This window comes from Cynocephalus volans, chromosome 3 (assembly GCF_027409185.1).
Source record: "Cynocephalus volans isolate mCynVol1 chromosome 3, mCynVol1.pri, whole genome shotgun sequence".
NCBI classification, from domain to species: Eukaryota; Metazoa; Chordata; class Mammalia; order Dermoptera; family Cynocephalidae; genus Cynocephalus; species Cynocephalus volans.
The window spans coordinates 135,908,694-135,925,134 of NC_084462.1; the positions used below are offsets into that span (position 1 = coordinate 135,908,694).

The window sequence follows — 16,441 nt, forward strand, 5'->3', positions numbered from 1 at the left end:
CACCTGTTTGGATGGCTATTATCAAAAAGTCAAAAGATAACAAATGTTGGCAAAGATGCATTGAAAAGCGAACCCTTATACATTGTTGGTGGGAAGGTAAATTGGTACAGCCATTAAGGAAAACAGTATGGAGATTCTTCATAAAATAAAAATAGGTTCTTCAATAAAAATAGAACTATTGTATAATAACAATCCCACTTCTGGGTGTAAACCCAAAGGAAATAAAACCACTGTCTCGGAGAGATACCTGCACTCCCAGGTTCATTGCATCTTTATTCACAATAACCAAGATATGGAAGCCATCTAAGTGTCTGTCATGGGATGAATAACACACACACACACACACACAATGAAATATGACTCAGCCTTAAAAAAGAAGGAAATCCTGCCACTTGTGACAACAGGGATGAACATGGAGGACATAATGCTAAGTAAAATAAGCCAGACGCAGAAAGACAAATACTGCATGATCTCACCTATATGTGGAATCTAAAAAATTTAAACTCACAGAAAGTAGAAGGATGGTTACCAGGGGTGAGGGAGTGGGGGAAATAGGGAGACGTTGGTCAAAGGATACAAACTTCCAATTATAAGATATAAATAAGTTCTGGAGACTTAATGTACAGCATGGTAACTATAGTTAATAATAGTGTATTGCATACTTGAAATTTGCTGAAAAGAAGATCACCATACAAAAAAGATCACATACAAAAAAGGCAACTATGTGAGGTGATGGATATGTCAATTTGCTTGATTATGGTAATCATTTCCCAATGATTGTATACATCTATCAAAACATCATGCTATACACCTTAAAATATGCAATTTTTTATTTGTCAATTATAACTCAAAAAAGCTGGGGGAAGATTAATAAATAAATAAATAAATGTATGTGCTCAAAGTGTGCTTTATTTGACAAAAAAAACTTTAGGTGTATTTAGTTCTACTGTGTTTTGTGACCATAAAAAAGAACATGAAAATTATTCTTTCATTGTCAGAATACACTGAGACAACTCTGTCAAAGGAAGCATGGAAATACCAAAGATTCTATACCAGGTAGTAGGCACCATTTTAAGGACTTAGAATGCTAAGAGCTATTTCTGCTTTAAGGTCTTAGTCTTACAAAGCTTTAAATTGTTATCAAGTCACCCAAAGAATGCAACCATCAGGAAATAGTTCCTCCACATGCTTTATTCAGAAAAGCCTGGAATGTAGAAGAAACTCCAAATCAATGGACACCTCTCCAGTATAACCTGTTTCAAAGATCACTCTGACTAAGTTTTAATCCTGGGCTTATTTCCACCCACCACCCAACATATTACTAAGTGTCTCTCTCATGGCCCAGCCACTTGGACTAACGATTACAACCATTTTTTAAATTGACCTAACAAGACACTTGACAGGTTAAATCTGCTAAAATGCATGTTTGCAGAGTGTATCTACAATGCACTCCAAACTAAAAATAATCCATTTTCACAGTAGCCATTTTGGATAATCTGAGTTACTCCCCTTTCATTAGCCTGACAGAGACTTACCACATGCAAATAAGTGGATCTGAGTGTTATTAGCACTAACCATATTAAGATTGATAAAACATTTTGAGTACAAAGGAGTTGACAAACTCATTTCTAATTAATTTAAATGAAAAAGATGTCCATCCTGCCTCCATATCTGGGCTTCAATATTTCTTCTGGGCTTATTTCTTTAAAATAAATCCTCAATTCAGTCACAGAAAGAGGAATACTGTATATCCTCACTCATAAGTGGGAACTAAAAAGATAAACAAAAAAAAAAAAAGAAGGAAAGAAAGACACAACAATCACAATAATTCACTGAACTTTCAAAAGGAGAGAACATAACAGAGGCTACCAAAGGTGGGAAGGGTAGGGGGTGGTAGCAAGAAATTGGTAAAGGGCTGCAAAAAACGATTACATTGTACAATGTTGAATATACTAATTATCCTGATTTGAGCATCACATATTGCACACAGGTTCTGACATTCTATGCTGTACCCCACAGATATGTACAATCATGTTTCAATAAATAAATAAACGCTGGATTCCATGAGTTGGGACTAAAGTTCTGTTACATTCATTCTCTCTAATGGTATCTAATGAGGCAGTAATTGTCAAAAAGAAATAAGAAATTGTGAAAGGTCTTCATTTGCTTGAAGCCTATATCTATTACAAAAATACTATAAATAGTATTTCGGTTTAAAGAAAGGGAGGGTCCTGATTATGTAGTTGTTTACACAAATTATGCATGTGTTAAACTTCATAGGCCTACACGCCCAAAGGGGGGTGTATTAGTCTGTTTCTGTTGCCTTTAACAAAATATATGGAACTGAGTGATTTATAAAGAAAATGAAATTTACTGCTTACAGTTTCAAAGGCTGGGAAGTCCAAAGTCCAGGGAACACATCTGGTGAAGGCCTTGGTGGGGGTGACAGTGATCCAGGGGTTTCACATGGCAGAAGATGGTAGAGCAGAGGAAAAGAGACTAACCTCCTCATTCACTCTCTTTTTAAAGCCCTCTGAACCACACCTCTGACCATCATTATTAATCTATTCAGCTACAGCATGGTCCTACAATCTAATCACCTCTTCAAGGCCCACCTGTTGATTACCATAATAGGATTTCCCACCCTCAATAGCTACAGTGGGGATTAAGTTTTGGGGGGACATTCAACTCAAGGCAGGGGGGAAAAGCCAATTTTCTATGTAAAAAAATTAAAAATTAAAAATTTTAAAAATAGAATAATTTTTTTAAAAAGCAGTGGATTATATATAAGGAAGATCTCTACACGTCACAGAAAATCAATCACTTATTTTGAGCAACTAACACTGAAACACTTATCGAAAGGACTTACAACATACAATGAAAATGGTTTTAGTAGAAATTCAATATTAACTAACAGGCATATGTAGTAATTGATTGAGTTCAAAGATTGATCTGGAACAGGCCAACCCATCTGAAAGGTCAATTTCAGAAAAACATGCAAATGGCTTGTTAAGCAGAATAATTTAATAATATACTTCTGCTAGCATAGTGATCACAGTTCCCTAACATTTGCTGATCACCAATTATGTACCAGGCTCAGTAGTCTGGAGTGTCAAAACCACATTTTTATTCATTTTTTGATCTTGCAAAACTTGTTCACAATATACTTCAACAAATGATTGTTAAATTCAATCTGGTTACTTGCAGAGCTCTGTGCATTTTACTTCAATTACTTTCTAAAGTCAAATAGCTCAAATCAGAGCTGATATTCCATGAACTGAACCCCTACTGTAAGCCAGGCATGGGCAACAGTAGTGGTGACGGGTTGGTGATGTGGTAACCCAAAGCAGAAACAGTAAGAGAGACAGGCAACAGGAAGGAAGAAAAGATAAGACTATTAACAAAACATAATCAACAGGACTTTGCAGCTCACTGGATATGCTAAATCGAACCACAGAAGACTGTAACTTGTATTTCCAAACATTAGGTGAAAATTTAGTTTTTAATTTAATTTCTAGCAATATTTACTTTTTTTTTTTTAAAGGTAACCAGTAAGGGGATCTTAACCATTGACTTGGTGTTGTCAGCACCAGGCTCTCCCAAGAGTGAGCCACGAGCAAGCCCTATAACTTTTCTTTTTGAGTGCTTAGTATCCCCGCCTCCCACCAACCCCAAAAGAACATTATTCATTGAACTGTAAGTTCTCCAGGGCAGGGATCATGCCATAGTTTTATACCCAAAACACTCAGATCAAAGTACACAGTGGTTATACATGTTTGTTGAGTGAATGATGTACACCATTCATATCCCCTTATTTTTTCTTCATTTTTTTTTCTTTTATCTGTCTCTCATTCTGTCTTTCTGTGCATGTCTGTCTATGTACGTCTTGGCACATCTATTCATCACCATCTCCTCTTCTCCCTTCTCCCCTCAGTCTCATCCTTTCCTTTACTGGCCATGATAGAACTAACAAATATTTTTGTTTCATTTATTGAATTGGAATTGATGGTATCTGTTCTTAAGTTTATTTAGGTAAACGATTTTAAATTTCTCTTAAAATTGTTTCTTACTATGTGACCCTCAATGTACTTAAAGTTGATGCTGAAAAGAAGAGATAGCCACTCTTGTTCTAAAAGGAAAAGGAGCCTAACAGATTTTTGTGCTGGGGAAGTATTTAAATCCCAAGATATTGTGGGAAAGGAAAAAAAGGAAAAGAAAAAGAAAATACATGTAATAAATTAAAAGGTCCCCAATTTTAAGGTTACTGGGTGAAAAAAGTGAAAGTTGAAGGGTTAAACATGTCCTTTTATTCTATTATCCAAATCTCTAGAATGTAATTGAAAATGTTACATTGGACATCTTCTTTCAGTACTGAATACCTCATTTTAAAGTCATTTTATTTCCAACTTATTTATTTTTTAAGTGTTTAAATTTTGTGTTGCATTCTATTTGTAATCAGAAGAAAAATGACCCTTTTTCTGTTGAAGTACTTGACTGTGTGCCGTTTACAATCTCGAAGTTAAAGGTGCTTTTCAATAACGTGGTTGTAAAGCAGCAACTTTCAACTTCCCTTAAAGGTTCCCAGATGACACTCTTACCAACTCCCAAATCACTCAGAAAAACAACAAACAAAATCCAAGAATTTAAAGCAATGAAAGAGATCATGCCTTTTCCTCTCATGCTCCTACACACATAAAATGTTATTTCTGATCACATTAATAGTAAAATTTCTGGTCAAATTAATAGTAAAATGGGATGGTTAGATCGCAGCCTTATAACCCCATGGTCACGGGTTTGGATCCCCATACTGGCCAGCACCAAAAAAACCCAATTAATTAATTAATAGTAAAATTAACTTAAAAGGAATAATCTAGATGCCTACCCCTCAATTTTCTATAAAGTGTAATTTTTATCAACAGAAGTCAACCAAACGGTGGCTTTCACAAGAGTAATAATATTGAAATACCAGAAACCTGGTAATATTGAAATACTGGAAAACTGTAAGTTTTTTTGAATTTTTTGCTCAAGGAGCCCACATCTCTTACAATAGAAAGTGATCGTAATAACCTTGCAATCAAACTTATGCACTTAAGAGTTGGAACCATCTTCCCAATTCAGACCAGCTAAATAGGTGTCATGATAACAGAATCTCATCACAATCAGGAAAAAAAGAAGCACATACAGGCTGAGGAGCCACAGGGCAACTGAAGCCCCAAAGACACCAGGCTTAGACACAGAAAAGCCACATGTAACCATACTCCCGCCTGACACAGGAGATGGGAGAGCAGCTTTTCTACAAAAACCTGTCCTAGGCAGAAAGGCTGGAGAAGGCACCCAGCACAGGCAGTGGGAACATAAGTTCCAAGTCAAGTTAGAAGTTAGAAAGAGCCAGGTTCCGTGAAAATAGCAAATATTGAGTGTGCGCTGTACACTTCGCACACCCTCCTTGGCAGAGAAGACCAACAAAGATGCATAAACCGATTCGGTAAAAACACAGAGCATGCACCCACACCCCTCACCCCTTGCCGGGTCCGAAGCGCGGGAGAGCGCGCAGACTGCCAGGCAGCCCAGCGGGCCCGGTCCATGCCAACCTAAGGCGAGCTGCAGAGGACTCAGCCCCGCCACGGAGCAGAAGCACAGGGGTGTCATTCCGAGCAGGAAGAGATGCAAATACGCACCCCCAGCCCCTCACCTGCGGGAGCGCGCGAGACGGGGCGCACGGGACCCACAGCACTGACGCGCACACCCCTCACCTGGCAGAAGCACCTCTGCGCCGCCGTCTCCGGAGACTGCTGCCCGCCGTGGCCCGAGCCGAGCAGCCACACGGTGCCCAGGAGGCCGATCAGGAAGCCCCAGCCTCGGCCCATAGCCGCTCAGGCCGCCCGTCGCCCCGCGCCCCGGAGTCCTCAGCACTTGGGCGCAGGCCGTGCGCCCTCAGATGAAGCCGGCGCAGGCCGCACCCCGGCGGTGCCCCACCTCCGGGCCGCCTCCCAGGCCCGCCCTCGGCTCTCCAGCCTCTCAGCGGCCGCCACCACCCGGCAGAGCCTGCGGACGTGCCGCGGCACCCGCGCCTGCCGCCCGGGGCCTCGGGCCGGCTTCCTTCCCGGCGCGTGAGGCTGACGCACGAACCCGCTTCCCGGCCGGGCCCAGCCCGGCCCTCCGCGCCCGCGCCCGCCCCCTCGCTCCTGGACCTGGAGTCTCCACCCGCACGAACGCTACCAGACCCTGCGCGGAAGTCGGGGTCCTTCCCGCTTCCAGAGCGCGAGCGAAAACTGGAGGGGCCCGTGTTTTCCTGTCGGGCCCAGCCCCGCCCCGCTCACTCTCGGCCAATCGTTCGGTTTCTCAGTGCGAGGAAATCAAACTGTACGGATTACGTGTCTGTGCTGTAAAGCTGAAAGAGATACTAGAGATCATCTAGACCATGGAATTTAGATTTTCTAGTAGCCACATCAAAAGAGCAAAAAGAAACAGGTGAAATTTTAAATATATATTTTATGTAACTCAACATGTGCAAAATATTATTCCAAAATGTAATCAATATTAAATATATTTAGAAAGTATTTTACATTATTTGTCTTTGCTATCTGGTGTGTATTTTATACGAACTAGGCATATTTCATAGTCAAATGTGGCTAGTGCCTACCGTATTGGACAGCTCGGGTGGAGACCACCCTCATTTCATAGGAGGAACCAACAGGCCCAGGGAGGAGAGGTGATGTAAGCAAGGATTGGAAGCTGGTTAGTCATAGAACCAGGTCCTCTGATTCCCAGTCCTGGTCTATTAAGCCATGGGACTAGTCTATCAGCTTGCTTCATTTATTTATTTGTTTGTTTGAAGAAATGTTCAAGGTGAAACTGGAAGCTTTCCAACATCTTGCATATTAAAAGTTGAAATATTTCAAAATCTTTTTCTTTTTTTTCTTTTTTTTTTTTTTTTCGTAAGTAGATTTTTGAAAAGCTAGCATTTAATGAAATAGTTTAGGATATGCTGGGCCCAAAATAGGTATTATTCCTATTTTCTAGCTGAGAAAATAAGCATAGAAAGTTTATATACATTATTCAAAATCACATGGTACAGATAAGGATGAGGCTTAAACTCAGATATATCTTACTGTAAACCTATAACTCTGTCCATCACTGCCAAGTGGACTGACATGTAATAAAAAGTCACAATAAAAAGTCACCAACCCATCTGAGATTCTGTGGGCTTAGAAAGCTCTGATTCTAATATCTACAACATGCCACATAAACAAATTAATATAATCTCTCCCTTTACCTGGAAAGCTCTTCTTCATTACACCTATATACAGATCCTGTTTATCCTTTCTAGCACCAGACCCATGTCACAATCTCCCTCTTCTAAGTGTTTTTCCTAGTTTCCTCTTCACCCAGTTACAGTCTTTAAATGAATTTCAATTCAATAAACTTACTCTGTGCCAGACTGAGCTTGACACTGGAGATATAAAGATGTATAAGGCCCAGTCCCTACATGTGGAGGGACACCCACTGAACTTAGAATGTAATATTTTTAAATTTTTTTAAATTAAATAATAATGGCATATATTTGTGGGGTGCAATGTGGTGTTTTAATCTACATATACATTGTAGAAAGATTAAATCAAGCTAATTAACGTATCCATCACTTTACCAACTTATCATTTTTATGTGGTGAGAATGTTAAAAGTCTATTCCTTTAGCAATTTTGCAATATACAATACATTATTATTAACTGATCACCATGCAGTGCAATAGATCACTAAAACTTTTTCCTCTAGTCCAATTGAAACTTTTTATCCTTTGACCACCTCCCCTTTCCTCAATCCTCCTTCTCTCCCCCTCCCCCCAGCCTCTGGTAACCACCCTTCTACTGTTTCTATGAGATCAACTTTTTTAGATTCTGCATATAAGTGAGATCACACAGTATTTGTCTCTCTGTGCCTGGCTTATTTCACTTTGCATAACGTTCTCCAATTCATCCATGCTGTCAAGAATGACAAAATTTCCTTCTTTTTTAAGGCTATATAGTATTCCATTGTTCCATTGTGTGCACTTGTATACATATAGATATAGAGATATATAAAAGTATATATATAACATTTTCTTCATCTGTTTATCCGTTGATGGACACTAAGGTTGCTTCTATATTTTGGCTATTGTGAATAATACTGAAATAATATGGGAGTATAAGGAACTCAAACAACTCAATAGCAAGAAAACAAATAACCCAACTTAAAAATGGGCAAAGAATCTGAATAGACATTTCTCAAAAGACATATTATGGCCAACAGATATATGAAAACATACTCAACATCTCTACTCATCAGGGAAATGCAAATTAAAACCACAATAAAATATCACTTCATACCTGTTAGGATGGCTGTTATAAGAAAGATGAATGATAATGCTGGAATTATCATTCCATATATGTGGAATAAAGGGAACCTTTATACACCGTTGGTGGGAATGTAAATAGTATAGCCATTTTGGAAAATAGTGTGGAGTTTCCTCAAAACACTGGCAATAGAATTACCATACAATTCAGCAATACCACTTCTGGGTATATATGAATTAAAATCGCTGTATCAAAGAAATACATGCACTCTTATGTTCATTTCAAACTAGTATGTAATCTTTTACGACATTTTCTACCTCATATGTCTACCAATTGTAAACTCTTAAAACTCCTTAAGCAGGGATTATGTTTCACAGATATCTGAGACTCCCAGAGATCTTAACAAAGAACTTGTCTTTGCACATGTTTGTGTAATGAATGAACATATTTCACATGGGTACAGTACGAATAACTGAAGATTAGGCCATCAAAAATGAGACACCATAAGAAAAAGGGGCAACTAAATGAATACAGTCTAAGATTTCAGAAGGAAGTAATCTGAACATGAATCAGCTTAAAAATTCATCCTGATGCAATATCCCATAAACAGGTAGCTTGAAGTGTCAGTGTTCTCATAATGGAAGTTCTACTCAATAAAACTCAAATTCTTGCCCGAAACAAATTTCTAGCAAACTTATAATCAAAAATAGTACCCATATAAGATGATATTTTTACTTTATTATCTTGATAATTGTAATTTTTCCTTTCAGATTTGGAAGTGATTTTAGAATATGTAAAATACAGTTTTATATGTGTGGTGTGAATATCACTGAAGTTTCCTTGACAATCATTCAAGTCAGTTCTTTGTATGAGTTTACTTCTTCAAATATGCCTGCTCAGGCAATCATTTCACCTGTGTTAGGTATAATGAAATAAATGATTAGTCATTCAATAATTAATTTAAAGAGAACCCACAGGGGACATAGTTCAACCTTTGATTTCTGAAAGCCCAGCCTCTCATCTATTAAAACTCTGCTAAACAACATTAAATTTTTTAGAGATGAACAAAGTCATAACCTTGTTATTCTAATACTAATGATTATAAAAATAACATGACTTAGACTTAATGTACGCAGAATTTCTTGATGGAATTCTGATTGCTGTGCAAATAACAGCTATTATTATTTTTTTAATGACCAAAGCAGGAAATGGCTTGAGCCCAGTTTCTTAAAATGGGACACGGAGATTTCTGTGGGAAGTCTCTCAATACCTAAATGATTTCTGATATTTGAATAGATTGGAAGGAAATAACCTAAAGGAAAAAATGTGGTAACAGAAGAAAGGCTAAGTAAAAACCTAAAAGTTTAGTGCTGATATTTGATTAGATCAATTAACTAATTAATATTTACTGAATTTAAATGTGTACATGGTACTTTGCTAGACCTTTCTTTCAAGGTGCTTAGAATCACCTGAGGTAGGAAGACGTACCACATAAGCTCTATCTTTGCCTTTCTTACCTCGAATTCCTGAAACAGTGAGCTACATATAGTCACTGACAACTTCTCATTCACTCCCCAACTTCCCATTCATACCCTAGCCCACTGTGCATTCTGGTTTCAGCTCCACCTTCCTGAAGCTTCTTTTTATGTAACCTTCTTATTGCCAAATCCAGTGACCATTTTTCATGAAAATCTTTGCTGCATTTTGACAATGCTAATTGCTCTCTCCTTCAATTCAATTTCCTTATGTACCAAACACTCCAAATTCTTCTTACGCTTCTCTCATGTTATTTAACTGTCTCCTTCATGGGCTTTTCCCCAGCCCATCTCTAAGATGAGAGTGTTCCTTGGGATGCCATCCTTTGTTGAGTGTTTACCCATACTCTCCCCTGGGGAAACTTGCCCAATCTTATGATTTTAAATATCTCCTCTGTGTTCACAACTCCCACATCTATGTTTCCAGTTTGCATCTCTCTCTTGAGCTTCAAAATCCAACTGTCTATTGAACACACCCATCTGGTTTTCTCAGAAACATGTGGTTGCAGCATCATCTATGTCTAGGCAACTAGAAAGCAGAAAGTCATCCTCAATTTCTCTCTTTTACCTCTCATGATCTACCAATACACAAAGTCCTGCCAATCTATCCTCTACATATATCTTCAACTTATTCCCTCCTCTCCATCTTTATGACCAAGGACTTAGTTCCAGCCCTCATTGTTTCTCACCTGATTTATTGCCACATTCCCTTAAGTGATCACCTAGCCTCTAGTCTTGTACCCCTCTATCCTCTACACTAGTCCGGTTTCTCAAAAATATAAATCTGACCATGTCACACTTAAAATCTTCAATGCTCCTGGTTCTCTGAAGAATTAACTTTAAGATTCTCAGCATAACATTCAAGGACCCCCATTGATAGAGTCTGGATGTGTTGTCCCCACCTAAACTCATGTTGAAATCTGATCCCCAATGTGGCAGTGCTGGAAGCTGTTTTAGTCATGGGGGCGGATCCCTCATGAATGGATTAATGCTCTGCCTATGTCGGGGGATTAATGAGTGAGTTCTCCCTCTATTAGTTCCCCTGAGAGCTGGTTGTTTAAAAGACCCTGTCACCTCCTGTCTCTCTCTCTCTCTCTCTCTTGCTTCCTCTCACCATATGATCTGGTTGTACCTATCAGCTGCCTGCTGCTTTCCACCATGCCTGAGGCCCCTGCCAGATGCAGCTGTCCCAGAATCATAAGCCAAATAAACCTCTGTTCTTTATTAATTACCCAGTCTCAGGTGTTATGCTATAGCAAAACAAAACAGACTAATACATCCGTGATCTGGCCCCATCCACTTCTCCAACACCTCTCTGCCTCATAGTTATTGATCTGCTAAAAATCCCCCATATGTACCTTGTTGTTTCCAGCCCCCATGCCTTCATTCACCTGCAATGAGTTTTCCCTCCTGAAATGTTTTGTCCCCTGTCCCAACCCGTTGCCTTCACTTCACCTGGCTAACTACTTTAAGACTTAGCTCAGGTCTGGCTACCTCCATGAAGTCTTCCCTAAGACTTCCTCTGTGATTGGATTAGGTCCCTCCTCTTTGGTTTCATAAGGTTGTATAATTGTGCTTACCATGTGGAATCAAATATATTTGTTTGTATATATAGGTTTTCCCATTCAATGGATGGTAGAGAAGTTGCTGTGGTTTTCTTGTGTTCCCCAGCACTTAGCACTGTGCATGTATTTCAGAAGATGATTTCCAAGTGAATTAATGCATGTACAAATAAATTAACAAATTAACAACCCTGAAAAGATAATAACAGCCTGAGCTGTCACAGGACAATGTGTGACTAAGAGTCAAACAAATACTATCAGCTTAGAAGCCAAAAGATCATTTTGGACAGAAGTAATTTTGGATAGGGAAGAGGACACAACAGAATTGGAACTGAGAAAAGAAAATTCACAAAAGGGGTAGATGAGAGAAAATTGATGACAAAGTAGGGGTTCAACTACCAGTTGGTTCACTAGAGAAAAATAGAAGTTACCTAAAATTCATTAAGAGTACATTTTAAAATCAAGATTATCCAGTCAAGAAAATATTGGCTACAAACTCAGGGACTCTAGACTCAGCACAGTTCCAGTGAGAGGGGAGAGAGAGAGAGTTCCGATCTGAAAAAGGTGGTTTATATGAAGTCCCCCCATGCTGAATGCTGAAACTCCTCCCACACCCCCCAGACCACCTGTAATGCTTAGCTCCAAAAGTGCAGGCTATATACACACTTGCTTTCCAACCACCCCGTCTCACCCTTTCTCATTCTAAAAGGGTACTGGATAATTCTTACAGGAATAGACAATGGCATCAAAAACCAACAAAACAGCTGGACCCTCCCACTCACACACTCAGAATTTCACTGCTTTAGTAGTGCTTTACTCACTCTATAATCAGAAACCAAGGCTCACCAGATTGTTGAGGAAAACCTCCAAAATGAAGTAGAGCAAAACAAAGAGAAAAAGAGAAACTTTGAGGAAACAAAGAAGGAAGAAAAGAAAACAAATGAAAAGCTACAATCAATATACTGAAAGACATAATAACAGGAGTCTATAAAAAGAAACAACCAGAGAACAAGAAAGAGCTCTTAGAAACTAAACACATGATAACCAAAAAAAGTTTTAATAAAAACATTAGAAGAAACATTTCTAGAGAAAATTTCCTAGAGAGTGGAATAAAAAGAAAAAGTGGAAATAAATGAGAAGAGATGGAAAATTAGAGTATTCATTCAAGAAGAGCAGTCTGACTAATAAGAGTACCAGTACAAGAAAACATGAAAACAGAGGAGAGAAGATCTTAGACATAATTCAAGAAAATGAAAAAAAATGGAAGGATGACTTCCTGCATTAATAGAGTCCACTGAGTGACCAGTTCAGTGGGTGGAAAATACCCCTAACAGAAAGAAAAACAAAACACTTTGTCCTCAACAAAGGATTGAGAATTGGAAGGGCACTATAAAGCACTGGAAACTATAGAACAATGGAGAAAGAACTTCAAAATTCTGAGAGAATTCTATAGCGAGCCAAACTATTAATCAAATGTGACAGTAGATATGCAAGGTCACAAATAATGTACGTCTTTAAGTCCTTTCTCAGAAAATCACTGAGAGGATGTGATACAACCAGGCAAAGGAGTAAACCAAAAAAGAGGAAACTTGGGTATCAGGAAAGAGAAGACAGCACACAAGAGGGGAGTTAGGAAAGTTCTAAGAAGAGAGCTGTACAATAAATGTAGAGACCCCAGATTAGAGCAAAAAGAAGGAGGCCTCCAGGAAATGTGTGTAGGTAAAAAATAGAACTGGAAGAATCCCTACGTGACTGACTTTCTGAGAAATACACTATTCAGAGGAAGTTTACAATTGTATTGAAAAGTTGTGAACAATCAATAATTAAAAAAAAAAAACTAAGCACATTTTTTATGAAGCAACTTTTAATTCCAGGTAGTTCAAAAAACTTTTACAATTAAGCAAATGTAACTATAGAATATTGCTTGACATACACAGCCCTATAATGAAACAGATATTGGATAGTGATTTAACCAAAACTGGCATATATTGTATGTGCGGGGGATGAAAGTAAGGAAAATGGGAGCCTGGAGTGATACAGGGTGCTAAATTTTTATCTTGCTAATTAGGAAGTCAAAAGATAAATCCTAAAATTTATATATCAAGAAATAGCAGCATAAGCATGTTATTTAGAAATACAGAGGTAAATATGGAAGAAACGTGTTTTAAAAAATTGGGGAATGGAACTCCGGGTTAGAGTAGGGGAGTAGGGTAGGGCAGCAGACTCCTCCTTTTTTTTTTTAGGTGGCTGTCCAGTACAGAAATCTGAACTCTTCACCTTGGTGTTATAACACCGTGCTCTAAACAACTGAGCTAACCAGCCAGCCCAGATTCCTCTTTTTCATTCTAAGCTTTGCAGTATGTTTTTTTTTTTTTAATTATGTATTATATTGCTTAAAAGAAGAATGTTTCACAAAAGCCTAGGAACTCTATTCCTACCTCAATATCTTATTGCTTAGCCATAGATACATTCAATTAAATGCATTCTGGTAGGTATTTGGGGGTAGATATTTGGGATGAGAAATTTCTAAAACCTGAGTGTTGTGGCTGATATGAGAGCAAAGGTAGTTGCTATTTGCTTATCTGTATTGTTTCCCAATTTCTCTCTACAAAAATATATGTTCCTGTTGTATTTGTTATCTGTCACTGTGTAACACATTATCCCAAAACTTAATGGCTTAAAAAAATAAGCATTTATTATCTCATAGTTTTTATGGGCCAGCAATTCAAGAGCAGCTGAACAGGGCAGTGTGACTCAGTCTTTCATGATGTTGAGATCAAGACCAGGGCTGCAGTCATCTGAAGGTTTGCCTGGGGTTGAAGGATCTGCTGCCAAGACAGCTCACGCACAAGGCTGTTGACAGGAGGCCTTTAGTTCCTTGCTGGCTTTTCCTTGACATGTGGGTCTGTCCATAGACCTGCTGATGTAATCTAATGGCATGGCATCTGGCTTTCCCCAGAGGGACTAATCTAAGGTAGAGTAAGGAGGAAGCCTCAATACCTTTTATGACCTAGTCTCAGTAGTTGTACTCTGTCACTTCTCTATTCTATTCATCAAGAGCAAGTCACTAGGTCCAGGGAAGGGGAATTAGTTTCTTGAAGTGCAAAATATGAAAGATTTTGTGTACATATTTTAAAACCGCCACCCTCATCAGTGCTAAATTACAGGAAAACAGATTGGGGAATATTCCTACATGATTTTTGAAGGGCTAAATCTATCTCATCACTCTTTGTTATGATATAAGTTTTAATGATTCCCAAATAAACTAAGATATGCCCTATCTTATATCTCTTTTATTCTATGATATTTTAAATTCCTTGAGTACTGGTGACATTTTTCAGTCTTTTTTATATTTCTGCTTAACTATTATCATGCTTGACACATTCATTCATTCAATATATATCTATCTTTTCTATTTTTAAATGCTGCTAAACACTAGGAATACAATTATGAGCAAGAAGTAGTCACAGTCCTTATTTTCCTGGGGCTTATAGTCTACTGGGGAGGGGGAGACAGTAAACATTTAATCATACTTGTGAATATATAATTACAAATTGAGCAACATTTTCTGATGGAAAGCAATACAGTCTCACAGGCACATACAAAAAAGGAAATGGCTGGTGTAGGCTTGGGGAAAATAGAAGGTTCACCTGAAGTTGGAATTTTGCAAGCCTACTGAGAGGAAAAGAAAAAGGGTCAGGGGAGTTAAAAATATTGGTGAGAGTGATGTTAAAATAACATACCACTATGCACTCATAAATATTTGCTGAATTAAACCAAACTGAGCTGTCATTTTTTTTCTCTGCCTTGTCCTCTCTTCTTTACTTCTTGATATCAGAGGTGACATATTTTGGTATGGACTAGTTTGACCAGAATAGCTGCAACTGAGTGGGAGAAGGGACTATCCCTGCCCAATCCATCTTCTTTGTCTATTGTCCCCTCCAAGATCCAGACAGACTTAGAAAAATAGAATAGAATATTCACATAATACCCATACAATTTTTTCCTAATAAATTTGAAGACATCCTTTATGTGACTTTGGTCATTAATTGATATAAATTTGCTCTTTATTTGTATATATAGGATATACATATTGAAAGTCAAACATTCAGGGCCATTCAAGAGATCAAATGGAGTCTATTTGGAGAATTTGACTGATTTTATTGGGACAATTAATTGTTTCCAAGGACATTGATGGAAAAGGCATTGCAAAAACTGGGGACATTACTACCCTTAAAATAAAACAATTTAAAAGAATTCTATTGAGTTCTTACTATGTGCCAGATGTTGTGTTAACAGCTTTAGGCACATTGTCATATTTAATACTCATGACAACCCTATTAGATAGGTACAATTATTATGCTCATTTTACAGAGACATTGAGAGATGAAGCAAGTTTTCCAAAATGACAGAAATCTGAAAGACAATTCTATCAGACTTGAAAGTATCTGCCTCAGCCTACTTCAGCATCTTTACTTATCTTGTGCCCCACATCTCTACAACCCACTCCCTTGTGGTCTCATTGGCCTCCTTTGTGTTCCTAGAAGTGAGCCAAGCTCTTTCTCACGTAAAGACCTTGAACTTACTGTTTCCTATGTTCAGAAGTTTCTTCTCCAGTTTGTTGCGTGGCTGACTCCTTCTCATCTCAGATATCTGTTCTAAATTAACTCTCCCCACCTAATTGTATAATATCACCATGTTTTGTTTCCTTCCAGTATTTATTATACTCTGAAATTATTTTTTATCTCCCCATCAGATCATAAACAGACCTATCTTTAGCACGTCATTCACTGACTGCTTAAACAAATGAAATTCCTACTCCTTTTGTACCTGGAGGTCGTGGATAGTACTGTTATACCAAAAGGACATCTGTGTTACACCGATAGGCCATCAGAGCTATGTGGAGGTATTACACAGTCTCTACCTCACTCCCATCTCAGTTTATTTATTACAGAGTCTTTCGTGGTTCCAGGATAGTAGTGACTTAAGAATACCGAAACTTCTTAGGGGAA

The 16,441-nt window shown here is 38.2% G+C and overlaps 1 protein-coding gene across 1 annotated transcript in view; it reads right to left on the reverse strand.

Annotated features, from left to right (window-relative positions):
- Positions 1–6,145, reverse strand: part of ERO1A (endoplasmic reticulum oxidoreductase 1 alpha) — a 45,167-nt gene extending 39,022 nt beyond the window's left edge. The window contains exon 1 of the mRNA XM_063089043.1: positions 5,754–6,145. Coding sequence (XP_062945113.1) covers positions 5,754–5,867 — 114 coding nt within the window. The 5' untranslated portion in view covers positions 5,868–6,145. The remainder of the gene's footprint in view (positions 1–5,753) is intronic.
- Positions 6,146–16,441: the final 10,296 nt, after the last annotated feature.